A 21,829-nucleotide genomic window follows, 5' to 3' on the forward strand; every position below is an offset into this window, starting at 1 on the left:
TAGCCCTCAACGTTTTAAATACGAATCATCAGAGAGTTTGAGTGAACCAGACCTGGGTTGCTGGTTTTTCCTCCTCAGCAACAGTCATGCTAGTAGTTTTACCTCTTGTGGTTTCAATTTAGTCACTTGAAGTACTCTGGAGTACATGGGAAAACCAGTACATGCTGAAATCCAGTGTGCTTAAGTAAGTGCAAAAGCAAAGAATGTAGAAATGGGGGAAAAGGAGAATCATTTGGAGGAATTGGTAGTGTGGGATGCTTGGTTTGATGTTCATGTTGTGGGTGTGAACGAAACACACATGTAACTTGCATCTTATAAAAAGGCACTACTTCAGTAGGAGATCAGGTTTTTTTTCAGGTAAAGCTAAAGCAAATAACTTCTGCCCAAGGTATTGCTGGTTAGGCAAATAAAGGTTGATTGTTCAGCAGTGGAGTTCAGAGCACTCTCCACATCAAGGGTTTTTTTATTTAAATTTGTAAGTGTTCATGTGATAACTCATGTTCAGTTATCACATGCTCATGAAACTATTTTGCTTACGGTAGAAGACGAGGAAATAGATATGGATTCTGGAAGGAAACTCTCAGGATTTCTGTCTTGCTTGATCATGTTATCAGAGAGTTTTCAATCTTAGCAAAGCAAATTCCCTTGTCCTAGCCTGAGTGATGGCACCCACCTTTGGGCTGGCTTTCTAGAAAGGAATAACCTTCTTAACTGTAGGTAGTGAAGGGGAAGGAGAGCTATATCTGGGTGTGATATCAGTTCTGTGGATGGTAATGTCCTGGTGACCCATATAACTGTAAATCATACCGCATTCCTATTTCCTGAGGTAGCTTTTACAGAGCAAAGCTGTCTGTGTTCTGGGCTCTCAAATTAAAGAACTGTATCTGGATCCTTCATCTTGTTCAAAACTTAGATTAAGGCACTGAATCTCCCTGCAGAAAAGTGTTTACCATACATGATGCAGCTTACGGTTGGAACCCAGATCTCATAGATACTGACTACCTTGGATTTCTCTCTCCCTCTCTTTTTTTTTTTTTTTCAAAGCAGTAACATTCACATCTTGAGCCCTCTCTTACTGCTTTTTAAAGTTGATGTCAATTAAGACTGCAGACCTTTCTCCTGCTCCTGGCCTGCTGTTGCTTAGTAACTCTTTTATTTTCTTGTTTCAATCCCCAACCAAATCAGTACAAAACCTTGGTTTGGTGAGAACTCTCTTCAGCTCTGCCAAAAGCCATTTAACACATTCAGACTGGACATGTGATAGTAAGAAAGTGCAGTAATGGAACATAATTAGTTTGAAGAGCATTGGGTGGGAAATGGGTTATGATTCACTGTTGCTCTTTACAGTGTTTCAAAGATTAATTGCAATGCTATCTGCTTGAATAAAGTAACAGCATGTGTTGATATTACTAGAATTGAATTATTGCAGTAATTCTGTATGGAAACCACGTTGATGCTTTGTAGGGAAGTGCGTTTTGCTTCTGGCCTTAACTTTATCACTTTCTCATACAGTTCAGCAGATTAAACAAACCGGATCAGGGAACAGGTACACATCTGCCTCCAAGACTCTTCCTTATGAGCATTTGCAACCTCTTAGATTTACAGCTATCATCCCAGATAATTCCAGAGAGGCATTCTGTACTGTTTGAGTCTTGCACATGTGCAGGCAACCAAGGCTTTCAGAGAAAGCACAGTGGTACTTAGAATTCTTGAGGTCCTCTGTGACACCGATCTCTGTGGGTTTTTGAAATAGCTCTGAATGTATTTTTCCACCTATCTCAGTCTGTAGATATTTTCTCAGAAATGCAGGTTCTGATTCATGCGTGCATCACACTCATCCTTAACTGATGAGTCCCTTTGCCTTGAGGAGGAAAAACAAGCAGTACCAAACATCACTCCTATTACAGTTTGCTTCTGGAAAAATCTCCAATTATTGGTGTGTCCACTTACTTCCCCTCTTCAATCAACTGTCTCCTTTCCTACTTGAGAGTTTATTAAAACGTCTCGACATTGTCTGAGCTGTGCTGCACACCAGGCCTTGCTCCTTCAGACCTTACAGCTGTATACTGAGCAGTTCTGTGACAGACGTTGGAGAGGTCAGAGTTAAATCATCTGTGTGCGTCTACAGTGATTGCTCAAAGCACTTCCCAAAAGTTATTCATAGGACCTCTTAAGACTCAGTTCTTCCATGATAACCGAGGAAATGCGCTTCCAACTCCTTTTTCTTTTGCAGTGAACAGCTCTTAATCATGCTCTGCTTGTTAAAATAAACTTCATGCTTCCCCTTCCCGTCATTACTTGCTGAATCATATTTAATTGTGACGTCCTGAAACTCGTGCATGTTTTTATAGTACCGTTGCAATAATTAATAAGCATAAAATTATTAAGATCTGAATCATTTAGTGCCAAATGGGGGCTAGCTAACTGCTTAGAAATCTCATCATTCTGTGTGGTTGCTGTTGAGCTTGTAGGTGCTACAGATGTAGAACCCAGCAATAAATGAAGCACAAAAGCTATCAAATGGCATTGTCTCGGCATCTGACCAGTTTATTCTGTTATTCCTTAGGTTGAAAACAACTTGCTTTGTGTCCAGCTGAGAGGTGCACAGCAGGCAGAAAGGTTTCTTGCTGATGTCTTTCTGAAGTTAGGTTTTCTTTTTTCTTTTCTTTTTTTTTTCTTCTTTTTCTTTTTAAAGGCTTACATTGAGTTCTTAAATCCATTACCCTTAGTAGAGACAAAGAATGTGACTTTGATAGAATCAAGGCTACCTGTGGCAACCTCGATTGCTCTCTGACTGTTGTGTTGAAACTCCAGTGCCTTAGAAGAGGAAATATGCTTTTTTGTATTCTTATGAAGAGCTGCTTAAATCAGTGGAACTGTGCATGGTGATCTCAGTAAGAACAGTGAAATGAGTTTGTATGCAGTATTGCTGTCACGCTGTGTGTACGTAGACAGTGTGATAAAATGCTTAGAAGTTGGAGCACATCCATAGGTAGTCCTTGTCCAACTTAACTTTGCAGTTTAGTGACTGAACACAGGTTAGTAACATTTGTAATTTGGAGGTATGTTTTTTCAAAATGCTTTGGTAGCTGGAGAATTTTCTTCAAAGGTCAAAAACAAAACAAGACAAAAACCTTTTGGAGACATTAAGTCATGGTCATTGTTTAAATTCTAGTCTAATTTAAGGAGCTCTTTATTTAGAGTTATCTTAAATTGCCATTTAGAATGAAATGCTGAACTGATATTAAAAGTCTTTCATTTTAATAGCAATGTAATACGTCAAAAGTAGTTGATGTTTGTCCACCAAGCTATGGATTTATTTAGGTGGTGAAAATTTTCACCAATACCAATACCTCTTAGAGCCTCTTTGAGGTCTCTTTGCTACTTAATTCTTATGTAAATTTTCTGTTGTGGATTTGGCAGCATTTGGGAATATTTGGAATTAAGTGCTTGACCTGAGATAAACAGTAGGAAAGAAATAATCCAAAATTGTCAACAATTTCTGAGTAGTTTTTTGGTTTGGCCTTGTTGGCACAATTTCTGTTTGCTTTGTTGTGAATGTTGCAAAAACAAATTTTGCTTGCAGAAATACTTGGAGAAGCTCTTGGAGCAGCTGTTCAGCTATGTACAGCCACAACAGAAAGATTACAATACATAGTTAAGGCTTCGGGATAAAGTTAGCAGATATAATGTAACTGCTCAAGTTGGATGTTGGCCAGTGTGCCCAAGGTAGTGCTGCTGGAGTGCTAGCGAAGTGACAGAGGTTTTATTGATATGTCAACTGGAAAAAAAGAAGCAGCCTGCTGGAAACTATAAACACAAATAAAGCAAATTCCAGACAGTTGTAAAATGGTGGAGAGATCTGTTGCTCCCAGCGAAGCTGTTCTAAGTATCAGGAGCCAAAGATGTGGCTTTATATATAAAAACAGTGTTTCAAAAGGAAAAGCTACTGAGCTATAATATAAACATGCAGTTGGGTTTTTTAATTTTGCATGCTTGTTTGTTTCATTAGAGTTAAAGCTGATGATTCTCTTTTATCTTTGCTAAATTAACTCTCAAGTACTTGATATTATGTGAAGAATTAAACTGACAAATGGCTACCAATAGAAAGCAGTAGTGATATTAGCCATGCCTGGCTAGTGGGGATAATTTTTCTTATTGCTTACATGTTATGAGAGAAAGATGTAAAATGCATTGTGAGAGGCTTGGTACTGCTTCTGGGAGCAAAGCATTTTATGCAACATTTGTTATTTCCGCGCTCCTTCATGCCTTGTGGACCATCATAGTTCTTAAAACTGTTTCTTGGAGACATGCACCCAACAACTTCCTGTAGCCCTGCTCTATGAAGTACAAGTTTGGCTCTCCCTGCAAACCAAGGAAACAGGTGCCTGTTTCAGTGTTTTCTCTACTACTGTCTGTCCCAACTCACTTCCCAGAGCTCGTCCCTCAGAATATCCTAAGCCATGTTATTTGTGATCGCTAGCTGATATTTAACTGCTATCACTTTTCTGAGGGGTGTCTTCATGAATAGGCAAGCTTGGTTGAATCGGAGTTTTATTGTAGGAGGCTCCCCACTGTAAGCTTTAGGTTGACTGAAAAAAGCTCACCTGACCTCAGGCTGTTTCTTCATAGCAGTTATGCATCGCGTTCTGGGTGCATGCTGTAAAATATGCTGGTGCTTTTGTCTTCTCTTTGTCTGGGCTGGAAAGTGCAAATATTTAAAAGACACCCTCTTGAGACTTCCAGCTTGAAACACACCGTGGCATTTGTTAAAAAACTTCAAGTCCTCCTAACCTTTTTTGAAAAATGATTTTTAAGCCTGGTTAGTGATCGGATACATTACAGTAATTTCTGAAGTACGTTTTCTGTTTCTTGGTGTAAACTTGCAAACGCAAGACAAAAATGTCTCATCTCTTCATTTTTACCTCAGCTTGCAACATATACTTTCTTCTTCTTTGCTACAGCTACAAACAAAGTCTGCATGACAGAAGGACTAAATCCTTTTTATTAACCTCGTGGATAAAGCATTCTTTCTGCTCTTCCATGGGCAGCTAGCTATGTTTTTCCCCCTCCCCTCCTTAAATCTCTGTAAGATTGTATAAGTTCTCTGTCTTGACCTGCCATCTGCTAGGAGAAGATGCTATGCTGCAAAATTCCTGATGCTGCGAAGCCAAACATAGTTGGCCTCAGGTGTATGACAAAGGAAGGTCAAATGTGACAAGGGCAAAGCAGGTTCATGATAATATTATTGCTGCCACTTCTGTACATTTTTTCAGTAGCAATCAAGGGACTAAACCCTTTCACTGTTCTTTCAAAAGAATATCCTGAAATTCAGGTATCCTCCAAAGTTCTCTTAGCTTATGAAATCTTTGAAATTAGTTAGCAGGGGCTGTTAGTATTTCTCCACCCAGGGCACAGAGGACATGGTTCACATTTTACAGACACCAGAGAGGGCCTTTCCATGGAAGCCCATGATTTTGTCCTGTTTTGTGTACCAAGATCATCATTGGTACATCAAGGTGAAACTGTGGAAAGTGTTTTCTTAAGTGTCTCTGTAAGGACAGGAGACTGGAGAAACTGCTGTAAACTTCCCCAACTTTGATCCTTCCTGAAGGGGAAGCACGTAAAGTTCTGCTTCTCTCAGGAGAGTATGAAAATCCTTTCCTGTTTCCATAGCCAGCTCTGGCTTGTACGGAGGGAATACCCTTCAAATGTTGTTATCTCAGTGTTCTCCTTCTACCCCTGACCTGAGTTAAGGGCAAAATATTATCTTTAAGGCTTATTTAAAAGATTCTCTGTGCAGGTGCAGTTAAAGGTGAAGCAGCGTCCTAGAAGGTTTTGAGAACATGTTGTGCTGAGGAAGGCAGTGTTTCATTCCCAGTTTCTTAAGCACTGTCTTGAGATTGAATATTTTATTTTCTTCTGCTGGAATTAAAAGTCAGTCAGAGTAACACTAAACTAGGTACAGCACAGTAGTGTTTGAACATTGCTCTTGAACATTAGATTGTAAAGCAGGTTACTCTAAGTAGGAGGAATTGGTTTTAAGCTTGATGGAGCTATTAACCAAAATCATCGAAAATTAGTGCACTACACAATGTGCCAGGTAAATATTCAATTGAGAACAAGCAGAGTAATTGGAAAATGAAAGCAGAGAACATTTTGTAAATCATCCAAACTTTGACAGGTGCAGAAAACACCTTAAGTACACAGATCACTAGTCTGTTTATAATAGCTGCTGGCTAAGTTCTTATAGGAGGTGTTTCTCTGACAAGCTTTCCTTTAGTTAAGGTTAGCAGCAGTTGGTTTGGGGAGGTTATGTCTGCCTGTGTCTTTATTACCAGGAGATAATAAAGTTTCAGCAAAGCACCCAGGTGGTTATCCAAATAGCTGTGAGTCTCAAACTTTGCTTATCCGGGCCTCTTCCAAATACTTACTGTGTGCAAAACTTAAACTGGAAATCTTGTAATGATAGGCTTTCATGGGAGCTTTCTTATTTCCTGCTTCCAGCTTGGGTGGATATGCTGCAGGAACAGCTGCTTTCACAGTAATTTGGCAATTGCATTTCTAATTCCGAATGGAACTGAGAAAATAAAGGGGTAGGAGAGACTGGGCTTCTGTGAAATGCCAAAAAGAGTGATTTGATCCAGCTTGGGTTTTGTATTGCAGGTTTGTGTCATTAAGAGGAGAGAGGAAAGAGGGAATTCTGTAGGTATTGTTTGCAGATTGCTTTAACTATTCAGATGATGTTCAAATGCATTAACAGCAAAAAACTGAGAAAACTGCTTGTGAGAGATGATGAACTTTATATGTACTGCACAACTAGTCTCTTACACTTGCTTTCTATTCTTCCTAGAAGCTCTAGTGAGCATACATATCATGCTTTCTTTTGGGAACTAAAGCTAACTGAATAAATTAATCCTGGCAGTAGCTCAGGGCCTTTCTTGAACTCCAATTCAATCTGTGTAAAAGAGGTGTGTTGCTTTCTGTAACCACTGGAAAAGAGACTAAGCAGAGAAGAATTTACTGCACAAGGGAGGACTGCAGTCCTAAAATGGCAGAGGAGGGAGGCTTTTAGGTGAGGCAGTGTCAGCATACTCTTCTGAGTGAGGTCAGCTTGAACATCCTGCTTATAATCAGTAAACTTACAGATCTAAAGAAAGCAGAACAGTGAGGAACAGAGGGCACTTCCAGAAGACTCGCAAAGGGTAGGAGTTGAAAGGAGAAAATAGGTATTTCTTTAGTGCTGTACAATGTACGTAGAACGTCACACTGTAGTTTCAGTCCAAGTTTCCTTCTTGTCAGTTTGGAATAAGGCAGTATTCACTGCTATATATCAGTGCTGGTACAATTTTATCCCCACTCTCTTTCTGTCAAGTGGTCCTGCCCTCTTATGGGAAACCATAACAGCAGCTGTGGATCAAGGGCATGGTGACACAGATAAGCTGGTCTTGACGCAGTTGTGCATTGGCTCTCAGAGATTTTTTTTTAAGGCGCATATTGTGAGTTGTGAATTATCTGCTTTTCCTAGCCTCGTGCATCTCAGCCAAAGTGACAGAAAATAGCAAGGATAGCAACTCAAGTGTGGGAGTTCATGTGGAAGACAAGTTGCAAACAGTACAGCTTAGTGTGGGCAGAGGAGTTACAGGACTACAGTAGCCTAGCTTCCTGAGTAATTAGAAAGTTTCAGTATGATAGCTTGTTTCTTCCTCAGTGCTAGCTAACTTACCATGGTAGAAGTGAAGGGGTTGGTAGGACTTAACTGGCAGATGATGTACTGTGTGCAAGGTGATGTGCAATAAATAATATATGTAGCTTAAAACAGAAGTGTGCTTTAAGAACCTCTTTTGTCTGTGGATAAAATAAGAGAATCAGGAGGAAGGGATATTTCTGTCTTAAGTAGAATGAGATGTGTTGAGCAGCAGGTTCCCTGTGTGTGCTTCTGCCTGGCTTACCCGCTTGCTATACTCAGGAGAAAGATGTGGCCTTTAACAAGATTTCACAGATCTTTGATAGGACCTGGCTGCTCGGTTGTTCACTGATGATTAGGTCTGAAGTACTGGTTCATTAAGATACAAGTCTGACTGTAAGTGTCTGAGAAGCCACCCAATTAATGTCAAACAAATGTTTTAGCCACTTACAGAATCCAGTGTTCTGGTTTGCTGGTTTGTAAGAAGATATCTGTAAAATATCATCATATAATGAAGGTGTGTAGCCTTCAAAATTATATTAATCATAATTATATTAAAAATGTGTAATTCAGAACCAAGTTATAACTTTTAACTCTGCAAACTCATTTAATTTCCCAGTGGAATAGCATTAGAATAGATCTTTCCTTCCTCCTTTGCCAGCAATGTACATCATTAAACATGTACTTAGTAGCTGGCAAAACAGACTGAAAGTTAAACTAACTTTGCTAATAATGAGCTGGAATTCTCATAATGAAAATGCAAGGTACCTTATTTAAATGTTGGCCCCTTGACAAAATCTTCAACACAAGCCTCACAAGACTGTCACTAATCTTTTTTGTAGGTGCCCTGTAGCCAAAAATGTGCTGATGTCTGGCTTTGCACAGACTGGAGACCTGGGAGATTATATGTTTTGAATAGGATCAAATGACCATAAGGGGAAAGTACACTATACTTAGCTGTCTTGTCACACAGACAGAAAAGTGTTTTGCATATGACCTTGTTAAGAGCATGAGTTAAGAGCACCACTACAAAGTAGAGGCAGGGATACTGAAGCTACTTAGATTGTTGTTGAGAATCTGTTTTTCCTGGTCATCTGCTTACATTTTTGTTTTTTTTCTCTGTACTCTCATTTTGGCTTAGTGATTTCAAATTTCATGCTGACTCTAAATCAGATGGAAAGATGAGGGTGAGAAAATGTAAGACAGCTCAATGCAGTTTCATGATCCAGTTCTCTTCCATGTTGGAAAGGCACAGCACCCGTTTGTTACAGGATTTCTTTTTCACTGTCACTGTCAAGTCTTGCTTTTTGGATTGCAGTTATTTGTTCTCCTTTCCTACTGCAAAGTATGCCCTGACATATTCCTCAGCTGCCGTGCCTTTGAGCATCTTTCCAAATTACTGTGACCAGGCTAACTACTTCACCACAAATTAGTTCTCTTCTGTTGCTGTGCACACCTCTGTCTCCAACTTAACTGATTCCCACACTCACAGTCTTATTTGCCTCTTTTCTGTTTTAGATATCCTCTTAAATCCCCTCCTGCAGTTTCTATCTCTGCACAGAAGATTTTCACTGATCGTCCTTTCAACAGAGAACTGACATCCTTTATACACCACTACCACCCACCTCTTTGTTACAGACAGAATTTTATTTACTCCTCCTTTCTTTTACCGAAGGTGGCACATGGTGCTGAAGACTGTCCTGTTGGAGTCTGCAGGCAGTTAATCTCCCTCGCAAACACAGCTTTCATTGTCTTCATGTCAATGGCTGCTTGTGAATTGCCCCAGAAATATCTAGTCACTAGCTCAAGTCTATACGACTCATATTTTTGTCCAGGTATCACCCAACACCTTCTCCTAGTTAGGGCAGACTAAGCTATTGGAATGATTGTTACCAAGCAGAGACAATCATGCTACCAACCAGCAACTGTTTCAATTATGTGTCTCTGCTAGGAGGGGTGTGTTACTGCCCTGGAGCTCCTCTTTCACCTTTGTCCCAAAGGAGAAAGTAGGTACCTAAACTTAGTTTTCTGTGAAAAACTTGTTATATTATGGATCCTGAACATTGCAGCCATCAAAACCACATGGCCTGTAGGAATCAGCAGCTTTCCCAGTGAACTGTTGAGGTGCTGCCAGTAGAAGCTTTTTCAACACATTTATTGTTGATCAAAAGTTCTGCTCCTATTCCCAGAAACATATTTTTTATCACGAGAAGAGCCTCAGCCTCTTGTGAGCAAGCATAAGTAGGAAACAACAGCAAGACTTTATATCTGTCCTGTGTTGATCTTTCATTTTGAGGCTGATAGTGTAACACAGAGCTGTTTCAGCTACACGCAGAGGCAGAAGAGGAAGGAGCAGAGATTGAATGATATGAAGCAGCATGATAGGAAAGAGAAAAGCGTGTAAAAACATAAATGCCAGACAGATGCTTTTTGGGGGGAGTGCAGCTGATCTATAGGAAATCAGAACAGTTGGATGGCTGTTTTAAAGTCTTTTAAAGGGGGAAATCAGCAGTGCTAATCTACATAGCCCATTTTACTTGAGTGCTGTATAAATAAAAAAATTCTTTGGAAACAAGGCTGTATACCTCCACTCTAAGCTCTCATCCTTGAGGATGATATAAGAAAAGTTTAAGGCTTGATACAGTTGAATAGGTCTGTGGATCTTTGAAGGGGGAGGAGAGCAGTATATTCTGAATTTGTTTTGGACAAATTTATGATAGAAATGGGGGTTGGTGGGATATGGTCAGTGTACTGGAGACAACATTGCAAAAAGAGGTGACATTTTGTCCTTTGGGGACAGCAGTACTGTCTTTTTAATTGGGGTGAAAAAAATTAAAACTGTTTCTACTGTTGGTTCTCTCCTGTTATCAAATGTAAAATCTGCAAACACAGAAGTTACAATGGAAACAGGGAATTGCTGGGCAAATATTTAATTTTGCTGTCTCTGTTTACAGGATGTTTTCACAAATGAAGATACACAGGGAAATTAGGGGGGGAAAAAAAGGAAAAAAAAAAAAAAAAAAAAAAAAAGAAGAGCTGCCCACTAGCTTCTGTTCCAGAGACTGGAGAGGTTTATCTTCCTACCTACTTTGGGTGAAAAGCCATACATGATAGCATGGCCAGCTGCATGAGGCAAGAAGAAAGGAGTCAAGCTGGCTGAGCCACAGAGTGCGATTATTCTAAATCACCAGTGACAGGCCCTGAAAATGCAACCTAAAAACTGTTATCAAGAGAGCTCTTTTTCAAAAGGCAACCTCTGGTGCTTGAAAAGATGGCTGGGAGAAGAGGGAGGTAGGTGGGTGACCACTGCAGTTGGTTTTCTTTGCTACTCTGCTATAAGATGCAGAGTGGGGGAGGAAACTTCTACTTCCTTTTCAGCTGCTGAAGGCATGAACTGGTTTACAGGAAAGGTGCTAGGTTTTTTGGGGGGTGGAGAACAAAGACTCTGTGTGTAACTTAATGCCTTGCTGGGGAAGTCAGCTAGCATTTACAGCTCTTAGATGCCAGTGTGCAACAGATCAGAAATGCTTGGAGCGTCTGCCGTCAAATACACACAAACCACTTTAAGGAAGCATGAATTATGGATGAGGCACTCAAGAGCTGCTCAGGGCTAGCAGTGTTGACATGTCACAGGTGATCAGTGCATCGGTGGTCTGGTGGAGCTTTTTTGCTATGTGGCAAGGGCTTATGTCTCCTGGGCTGCAGGAAGACAGAAAGATTGAAAGCAGACCTGCAGCTCTGGCTCGAGCTGCACAGCGCATCTAGGATAGGTTGCATAGGGCTGATCAGGGCTGCAAACAGGGAATCAAAAGGATCAGTCTTCTCTCCATGGCAATGCAGATTTCTTTGTACAACTGAGTTAAGCAACTTCGGGCAGGAGAGATTTTGAGCTGTGGCAGCTCGCCAGGAGCTAATAAGAACTTGAACTAGGGCCCAAGCCTTAAATGCACTTTATTTGGGCTCAGGGTGGCAGCTGTTCTTAGTGCTATAATTCAACAAGAAAAAGCTTATAATCTTGTCTCCAAGTTTCCAGCTTTGAAACTCAGAGAGACTTCATCCTAATGAAAAGATAAGGTGGAGGCTATCTCCCTTCATTCTCAACTGCCATCAGTGTGCTCCCTGAGGTCTACTAGTGAGGCAAAAACAGTTTGGCCCATCATGTCCTATGAAGTTCCCTTCTATAACCATCCCAGGGAATGTGGGTACAGATGCACAATGACTTTGGAAACCACCATCTTTGTTTCAAGTTACTGCCCCACAAGTTCATTAGCTTGGCTAAAATGTTTGTTTTGTTTTGTGTTGAGGGAGACATTCCCCTAATGTACCAGAGCCGTAGGGATGAGGCCTTCTACAGAACAGCAGGTATGTCGTAAAGCAGTAAGCACTTTGAGTGCAATCACCTCGTCTTCTTCTGCCCTCAGAAGACAGCTTTGTACTCCCAGTTTGGTGACTGCCTTCTTGCTATTGAAAGCAATGGCCTGTTAGAAAGACTGCTACAGGCATGACTGTAGTCACAGAACAGGTTGGGCCTCGTATTTTGTAGCTGCCTCAACCCAGAAACCTCAGTTTCCCAGATTGGCAAATCGAACAGAAGAGAACGTTCACCATCTGACCCCATTTTGGCTGCTTGAGGCCCAGTAAATCTTAAAGTAAAGCCAAACTTGTGGTTAAGAATCACTCAGCTGAAGCTCTGATCCTTCCTTTTAAAGACTTAATTTACTGATTTATAGCAGTAAAGCAAATAGCTTTCATTTATTTATTTTTAATTTTCCTTTTCAAACTTTTAAAACAAGGAAGAGTAAAATGGCAGTTGACCAGAAGTTGAGTTCTCAGATAATACAGTGCAAAAATCAGCTTTGACTTGTTAGTGAAGGAATTAATGATAGGCACAAATTTATATGTATGTCTTATTCAATTAACAGAATACTTAAAATACCTCTAGCCTGCTGTTCTGGAATCAGTGATGTTGCTAGAGATGCTCATTATTCTATAAGACAAGTTCAGAAAAAAATGATCAGAGTTTAAGATAATTGTTCCCTTTCTGTTTATCCTGATGATAATTAAAATCTTTGAAAGCTTTCTCCTTTTTCGCACTCCATCCAGGAAGGCCCACTCTGCTCCACTTGTGCTTGCAAATGAGGCACAGAGAGGAGCAGAGCCTGCTGGGGCCTCTTGGAGTTTCATGAGGAAACAAGGCATGATTAGAAAGTGGAAAAAGGAGAGACTGGGAACTTTTATGTGTCAGGGAAAAGAGATGAGAGTTTTAGAAACTGTATGCAGAACAAAAAGAAAGGTTTAAACTTTTGAACATCTAGCTTCTGTTCTTAGGCACGATAGAAAGAGGAACTAATTGAGCAATATAACTTCTTATTGGAGGTGGCTTTGGCAAGATTAGTTATAAAGATTACAAACAAAACAATGAGGGTTTTTTTTCCTCTGTGGGGAAGGGGTGTAAAGAAATATGAAATAGGCATTATAATACAGACACAAGCATTTGAAATGCACATATATATAATGTCCTCTTCTGTACCTTTTACCTTCTTTCTGACTTGTGAGCTCATAAAACTTGTCCACAAGTGTGGTGAAGAAGGAAGGAAAACCTCAGCACTTAGGGCAGGCAAGAACTTCACTGTGACTTCTGTGTCAGCATTTTTTTTTGGTATTTTAAATCAGTGGGGTCTTGTTCCTGAAACGTTGATAAATTGTGTCAGGCAGAAAATCTGAATCAATGATAATCTTATAGCTAAGGGTAATATCTAGAGTAAATAGTGCTCCTCATCCCATACAGTTCATATTGCTGTAAAACCTAATTGTGGATACTGTTTTGTTGCACAAGCCATATACCCATGCCCTACTGTGCCAGCCACTGCGCAGGTGGAAATTTAAAAAATAAAAATAATAAAAAATAAAAAAGTTTTAGGTTCCAGAAAACTGAGAAGAAAATCTAAATAAAAAAATGTAATCAATGGATGTGTTTCGGACTGTTTTCAAATAACAGCCATGATTTGTAACAGTAACTGCCCTTCTCAGCAGCAAGTAGTTGTAGAACTGGATTTTAAAGAAAGACTGAAGGAAACCAAATTGCTCGACTGCCACAAATATCCTGCTCTGTTCCTGTACAAGAACATAAATCAACAACTATTAATAATAAGAAGAAAGTTTTATTAACTGCTGGAAAAATTATTTCTTTCAAAATTTCGCAGTAAAATTAAAATGACTTAATTCCCAAACTTTCTTTCAAAAAAGGCATTTTTTCAAGCTATTGGAAGTTGGCCACTATGTGTGTCTGTAACACATTAGGCACTGTTTTTCAAAACACCTTGTGGACTGTTAATTGGGGTTTACATAATACCACAAAATTGCAGACATTCCTCTGAAATAAATAGGAATGAAAACTGCTTTTCTGGGATAGGAGAAAAAGGAATTTTTTATTTTTAACAAAAAGCCCAAACAAAAATCCTTTGTTTGAATATGTCATAATAATTGTTTGTTTTTGTTTCCTGAAGAAATTAGAATCATTTGAGGAAAACTTTCTAAGCAATTTTGAGTTACACAAGTTCAAGGGGGCCTTGTACATACAGTACTACTGTTCAGGCCAAGAGGTAAACAATTATGAAATGCTTTTGAAATGCAGAGTTGGTGAGGCTTTTCAAGGTTATGTATTTTGTCACTGAACATAACAGTAAGTTGCTGAGAGCAGGCGTGAGTGATACTTATGCACAGATGTGCAAATTAAAAAGTTATGAAATCTGATAGCTCAGGGTCTAGATTCCAAGTTGTAACACTCTGTTGTAAATCTGACTTACCCTATAGGGACTGGAGCAGGATGAACTTATTATTTATTTATTTTGAAATTAGAGCAACGCGCTTGCTTGGTCAAAATTCAGACCTTAGTCTGCTGTTCACCTGGTGAGTTTATGTGTATCTAAGGTGCGTCCACCTGGCTGATTTAAGGCTGTTCTGGGTTTGGGCCTGCAGGTCATTTAGGGTAGAAATGGTTAGAAACATGGCTGGCACAGAAAAGCATTAGTTTCCATTTTTTCCTTCTGTCCCTTCTAACCATTGATCACTCTCAGCTGTGAATCCTTTTAATGGCCCCAAATTTTCAAAATGTAAGCCCAAGCAAGCTGGTTTTGTTGTTTCCTAAGTGTCAAGCAACTTGGTGTGACAGGACAGCAGTAGTGATTCTTAGGTAGGAAAAAGCTAGTATTAAAACATTGCTGGAGAGAAAGAAATGAACTCGAATAATGCTCTCTACTAAAGTTCCACCCAAAAAGCTGCTCGCAGCCTTTAAACTCTGTTTTGAGCCCACCATGCAATCCAGGTGGGGTCTTTGCAGTAGTCTAGTTCCTTTTGTTTCCTCTCATCTTCACCATCCTGCTTTGAACTTGGTCTGTTCAGAGCCTCCTGTGTCTCCTTTGTTTTTTTTGCAAGCCATATCAGTGATGTCACTTGCTGGCTACATGAGAGAATCATAGAATCATAGAATCACCAAGGTTGGAAAATACCCATGGGATCACCCAGTCCAACCATCACCGAGACAGTGAGTCCTATCCAATGAACTTGCTTTCCTGAAATTCTGAAAATGTGTTTGTAGCATCTTATGATGCTTTGGTGATGTATTCAGCCTGAAAGCCCCAGTATTTATTTCCAAATCTGCTTCACTTGACTGTGCGATTTTGTGTTAAATAAAGAAAGGGAAGTTTGTAGGCAAGCAGACTCTAACAGAAAGTTGGAAATATGACTTGCATTTACCAACAAGAACAGTCTCTTATGGTGAGAAGTGTGGAACAGCAAGTAATGTTCAAGCTCGGAGAACAGAGAGGTGTACGGGAAATAATTTTTTGCTTTGATTGTCAGGATTGACAGTACTTTGCTTTATATCTAATAAATACCTGATGCTTCTTGTGAAGCCTTGGTATTTCAGGTTTTTGTAAAGAAGGCTTTAAATGAAAAGTACACATCCTTCAAGTTAATCAATTACACACCAAAATAAGGAGAGAAAATTACCTTTTATTATATCTGAAGCGCAGGAGGAGGCGACAAGGACAGATTAGCAGAGTTTTGTTCAGCAGTGCCTGTGTATGAAATAAACAGTTTTTGACAGGAAGATTACAAAAACTGAAATCAGTGAGAGAACCTGTTGCTAAATGATAAGCATGATTTTTTTTTTTTTTTGTTTACCTACCATTTTCCTTCCGCTTAAATGGAGATACATTCCAGGATTGCAGAGATTTTAATTGTCTATGATTTTGAAAATTTTTCACCTGCACAGTAAATGTATGTTTTATTTAGCCTGAATGGAGAATGCAGATGATAAATGTGCTGAATATCCAAGCCTCCCACGCCCTCTCGCAGGACACCTGAGATTGCACTTTATCACTGCTGCTGTGCTGTGGGGCTCATGCACAAAGAAGGCAGGCAACTCAAAGCAGGTACAAGAGTGTCCAATGCTGTGCTTTCTTAACCTTGTACACCTCGCTTGATAAGGGAGACAGGTGGACAAAGGAAATGCAGAAGGCCAGAAGTGGCTGAGAGGAAAAATTCCTCTTATTGTGAGGTTTTCTCACTGAGCTACTGAACTTTAAAAAAAAAAAGAAGAGAGGGTTCACAGATATCTACAAAGCATAGCATTTACTTTAGGTTAAAAATAAGAATAGTAAAAAACATCTCCCCAGAAAAGCACAGCACACACCTATCCCTGCAGCAGATGAAAAACTAATGATCCTCTCTATAGAGAGGTTGAGTTCTTGTAAGTTAAGATGGAAATCACAGAAAATATTCATATAAGAACTTAAGCTTTTCTTTCTTACAGTTATGTCTTATTTTCTGTCATCCTAGTATGACAGTATTAAGAATTAAATATGTAATAAAAATACTTAGGATATAATGTAGTTTTTATTCATTCACTTATTCTTTCCATAGAAGTGTATCTGTGCAGAATTACAGATAGCGCAGATGATAATGATTGTAATTAACTAGAGATTATGCAAGTATAATGCCAAGTATATCATCACCTTTTTTGAAACTACTGCTTCTATTGATTCATCTTAGAATGCCAGAAAAAAATCTGGAAAAGCAGAGCCAACATAATTGTTTGTTATCCATATTTGCAACATTTTTATTACAATGCAGTTTCCTGTTGCAGATGCACCCATGGTTCAGAAATACTGTGATCTTGTGTTTCTTATTTCAGATTCAGTTCTTAGAAATTGCAGGAGGGACCCCACCAAGCAGATAAACCACACTGAGAATAGTGTCTTCTGAAGCATGGAAGAAGGTCTTTTTTTGTGGCTTTTTTTGCTAGTGGTTTGCTAGTGGTTTACTCACCTATCTCAAAGGGGGCGACGAATTGTAGTGCAGGAGCTAGCAAGGCTTATCGAAAGAGCTTTAAACTAGCTACAACAGGAGAATGGGACAAAACAGACCTCACATGAGATAAGCCCAGGGGAATGGTTCTTGAGCTGGGGTTGAGGCAGATGACTTGGCTGAAGTGAGTCTACACTAATGCATGCAGCATGGGCAACAAGCAGGAGTTAGAAGCGATTGTGTGGCAGGCTATGACCTAGTTGCCATTACTGAAACATGGTGGGACCATTCCCATGACTGGAGTGCTGCGGTGGATGGCTGCAAGCCATCAGAAGGGATAGATGAGGAAGGAAAGGTGGTAGTGTGGACCTTTATATTAAAGACTGATGTTAAAGAGCATGGGGTTGGGAATGATAAAGTTGAGTGTCTGTGGGTGAGGATCACGGGGAAGGTCTGTAGGGGCGACATCTTGGTTACGGTCTGTTATAGACCACCTAATCAGGATGAAGAAATGGATGAGGCGTTCTATGAGCAGCTTACAGAAGTCGTGCAATCACCAGCACTTGTTCTTGTGGGAAACTTCAATTTCCCTGATATATATGTTGGAAACATAATACAGTGCAGAGGAAGCAGTCCAAGAGGTTTCTAGAGTGTGTGGAAGATAGCTTCCTTATGCAGCTGGTAGGAGAGCCTACCAGGGGTGATGCTCTGCTAGACATGCTCTTCACTAACAGAGGAGGACTGGTGGGAGATGTGAAGGTTGGGAACTGTCTTGGGCAGAGCAACCATGAAACTGCAGAATTCTCTATTCTTGGAAATGTTAGAAGGGTGACTAGCAAAACTGCTATCTAGAACTTCAAGAGGGCAGACTTTGACCTGTTCAGGACTCTTGTAGCATGGGTTCCTTGGGAGTTGCTTCTTAAGGGTAAAGAGGTCCAGGAAGCCTGGATGCTCCTCAAGATGGATATTGTAAAGGTCAAGAGCAGGCTGTCCCTGAATGCCATAAGGTGAGTCGTAGGGGAAGAAGATGTGTGAATGAGCTGGGAATTACTGTTGAGACTCCGGAAGAAAAAGAAAGTCTATGTCCTCTGGAAGAAGGGACAAGCTACTTGGGGAGATTACAAGGAAGTTGCTAAGGTATGCAGGTAGGAAGTTAGGAGGGCAAAAGCCCAACTTGAACTCAGATTGGCCACTGCAGTAAAAGAGAATAAGCCTTTTATAAATATATCAGTGGTAAAAGAAGAACCAGGGAGAATTTCCATCCTTTACTTGATGCAGCAGGGAATGTGACCACTGAGGATAAGGAGAAGGCTGAGGTCCTCAACACCGCCTTTACATCTGCCTTTAATAGGCAGATCAGTTATCCTCAGGGCACTTACGCCTGGAAGCCTGGAATGCTGTGCAGAATACACCCCCAGTGATTCAGTTGGAGACAGTTAGAGAGCTCCTCCTCCATCTGGACTGTCACAAGTCCATGGGACCAGACAGACTTCATCCTAGGGTGCTGAGGGAGCTGGCAGGGTGATTGCTGAGCCACTCTTGGCTGTCTACCAGTGCTCCTGGATATCTGGAGAGATCCCAGAGGATTGGAGGCTTGCAGATACAAGAAGGGCCATAAGGAGGATCCGGGGAACTACAGGCCTCTCAGCCTGACCTCAGTACCAGGAAAAGTTATGGAGCAAATCATCTTTGGTAAGATCACATGGCATATGCATGGCATCCAGGGGATCAGGCCCAGCCAGCATGGGTTCATGAAAGGCAGGTCGTGCTTGACCAACCTCATCTCCTTCTACAACTGGGTGACCAGCCTGGTAGACGAAGGAAAGGCTGTTGATGTAGTCTACCTAGACTTCAGCAAAGCTTTTGACACGGTCTCTCACAGTATTCTTCTGGGGAAACTGGCTGCCCGTGGCCTGGACAGGTATACTCTTCTTTGATAAGGAACTGACTAGAGGGCTGTGCCCAATGGTGACCCATTGCAAGTGGTGTCTCCCAGGGCTCGGTACTGGGGCCCATTTTGTTTAATATCTTTATTGACAGCCTAGATGGAGGGATTGAGTGCACCTTCAGTAAGTTTGCAGAAGACACCAAGGTGGGAGGTGGTGTTGATCTGCCTGAGGGAAGGGAGGCCCTTCAGAGGGATCTTGATAAGCTGGATCACTGGGCTAAGGTGAAAGGGATGAAGTTCAACAATGCCAAGAGCCAAGTCCTGCACTTAGGCCACAACAACCCCATTCAGTGTTATAGGCTTGGGGATGAGTGCCTGGATGACTGTGAAGAGGAAAGGGACCTGGGGTGTTGGTTGATGCTTGGCTGAACATGAGCTGACAGTGTGCCCAGGTGGCCAAGAGGGCCAACGGCATCCTGGCCTGCATTAGAAATTGTGTGGCCAGCAGGAGCAGGGAGGTGATCATCCCTCTGTACTCAGCACTGGTGAGGCTGCACCTTGAGCACTGTGTTTTGGGCCCCTCGCTACAAAAAATACATTGAGGTCCTGCAGCGTGTCCAGAGAAGGGCAACAAAACTGGTGAGGGGTCTGGAGCACAAGTCTTATGAGGAGCGGCTGAAGGAGCTGGGATTGTTCAGTCTGGAGAAGAGGAGGCTCAGGGGAGACCTCATTGCACTCTACAACTTCCTGAAGGGAGGTTGTGGGGAAGAGGGATTTGGCCTCTTCTCCCAGGCAACAAACAGGACCTGAGGAAATGGCTGCAGGTTGTGCCAGAGGAGGTTTAGGTTAGACATAAGGAAGAACTTTTTCTCTTGGAGAGTGGTCAGGCACTGGAATGGCTACCCGGGGAGGTGGTTGAGTCGCCATCCTTGGCAGTGTTCAACAGGCGTCTGGATGAGGAGCTAAAAGATATGGTTTAGAGGCTTGTGGTAGTAATGGTAATGGGAGGACCGTTGGACTAAATGAACTTGCAGGTCGTTTGCAACCTTGTGATTCTATGACTTATTTTCTTTATAGTTCCTGGGTTTAATCCACAGTGCATGCTAACACAAAAGAAGTCCTCTGAAGGCTGTTGAGAATACAGGGCCTGTTTGTGTGGTCCTGGTTCCTGGCTAGACTCGGATGAAAAAAAAGTAGTCTGCCTTAGTTATCCAGTTATATCTGGAATAATCACAGCCATAGATGTTAATTTGTGTGCTTGTAAAGAAATGTCTTAAAGTAATTATACTGCTGTGCTAAAGATTGTAAGCATGTATAATTTATCAGGCCATTAAAGTTCTTTACCTAAAAAGCAGTGGAAGCTGAACAAAAATGCTGTGAGATAGAGTACTCTCTCAGTATTTGCCAGCTTGTGATTTATTTTTCTTTGTGACTCTACCAAGAACAAAAATGTTGCCTTTCCATTAAAGAACCAAAAAGCGAGAAATTAAAGCACACCCAAATCTATAAAATGACACTACTCATTCTAACACTGATTCAATTATACAAGCAGAACTTCATATTTGTAAATGAAAACACATTGAACACCACCCAGCCATCTGTAGGGGAAGTGCTAAGTCATGATCTCAAACAGTGATTGGGCACCTGGTAGGATGGCACAGCTAACCCAGAGGAGCTCAGGTGTATGCAATGCTCCTGAATGACCGGTAGAGGTGGAGCCAGGATCCACCCCTTTCCAGACCTCATAAGGATTGGCTTTGGCAAGGGTACTTCTTTGGAGATCCCTGCCTACCAGAAGCTTTTCAAAGGTAAGTAGTTTTTCTTCCTCTTTTTTTCCACAGCTGTTGTATTTGAGATTGTTTTTATTTGCTATAGTTTAGGATTCTGCCACTCAGTTATTATTTCTGCACTTTCTGTTGCATTATACCATCATAACATTCTTCAGTTAGCTTTGTTATGCTGACTCAAATCACTCCTTTTCTATCCCTGACTATGTTTTAAAGATTCTTTTTGTTCCCCTATTGTTGAAAGTTCTCAGCTTTTCATGTTGCATAAGGCTTCTGTGCAAGTGCTGTGAAGAAGAAGTATTACAAAACTCACAAGAGTGTTGATTTTAGCATTAACATTGCGAAAATAAATTGGGAAAGACAACAAGAACCTTTATATTAGTAGCTTTCATTCATTTCAGACAGCAATGATTAATAGATTTAGGCTAGGTGACAAAGGATAGTTTCCTGTTTGGTAATGAGTTTGTATAGCCTGAAAGCATCTCGCAAACTGCTGTTCAAGAATGTATGAGAGTGTAGTTAATGAACTGCAGTAAGCTCTAAGTTAATAAATATTCAGATAAGAGTGTCATACTGTGTAGTTCAGTGAATTTGACCACAATTACAGTTGTTGTGGTAGTGACCAGTTTCTTAGTTTTGACTTCAAAAAGCATAGTTGTTTTATTTTCAATATTTGGTTGCTAGGGTTTTAGTCAAGTTTAAGCATAATTTATTATGAAAAACAACTTATCTGACAGCTTTTCTGAGTTAAAGCTGGGAAAGTAACTTATAATAAGATAGCACAGTACAAGCTGAAATGTTCTTGGGTAATAAAAAGAAAGGTTTCTACCAAAAATCTATTTAAATGTCCTTTTTTTTTTTTCTTTTTTTTTTCTTCTTTTTTTTTTTTTTTTTTTTTTCCCTCTGGGATTATTGATACTCTTTAAATCTAGTTTTGTGTCAGGTAACATTTGAAAATATTTCATCTCAAGCTATAAGCTGAATCTAACAACTTCACTGTTCTGTAAATTACTACTGAGATTTAACATAGTTAATTTCTTTCTATAAAGCCATATCATAATGGCTTTCTATAAGCCATATCAAGGTTTGTCAAAGGCAGAACTGGATTTTGCATTGAAGAACAAAGGCAATTGAATTCATATGTTGTCCTTGCCTTTG

The 21,829-nt window shown here is 40.5% G+C and overlaps 1 protein-coding gene across 3 annotated transcripts in view; it reads left to right on the forward strand.

The window, feature by feature from the left end:
- Nucleotides 1-21,829, forward strand: part of PDE7B (phosphodiesterase 7B) — a 160,705-nt gene that overhangs the window by 82,898 nt on the left and 55,978 nt on the right. Inside the window, exon 1 of one of the 3 annotated variants that reach the window (XM_052680749.1) lies at nucleotides 20,569-20,692. The exons of the other annotated variants lie outside the window; for them this stretch is intronic. Coding sequence (XP_052536709.1) covers nucleotides 20,584-20,692 — 109 coding nt within the window. The 5' untranslated portion in view covers nucleotides 20,569-20,583. Of the gene's footprint in view, nucleotides 1-20,568; nucleotides 20,693-21,829 lie in introns of those variants that run through there. 3 annotated transcript variants of the gene reach the window in all.

The sequence above is a fragment of the Tympanuchus pallidicinctus genome, unplaced genomic scaffold (assembly GCF_026119805.1).
Source record: "Tympanuchus pallidicinctus isolate F22 unplaced genomic scaffold, pur_lepc_1.0 scaffold1, whole genome shotgun sequence".
Classification (NCBI taxonomy): Eukaryota; Metazoa; Chordata; class Aves; order Galliformes; family Phasianidae; genus Tympanuchus; species Tympanuchus pallidicinctus.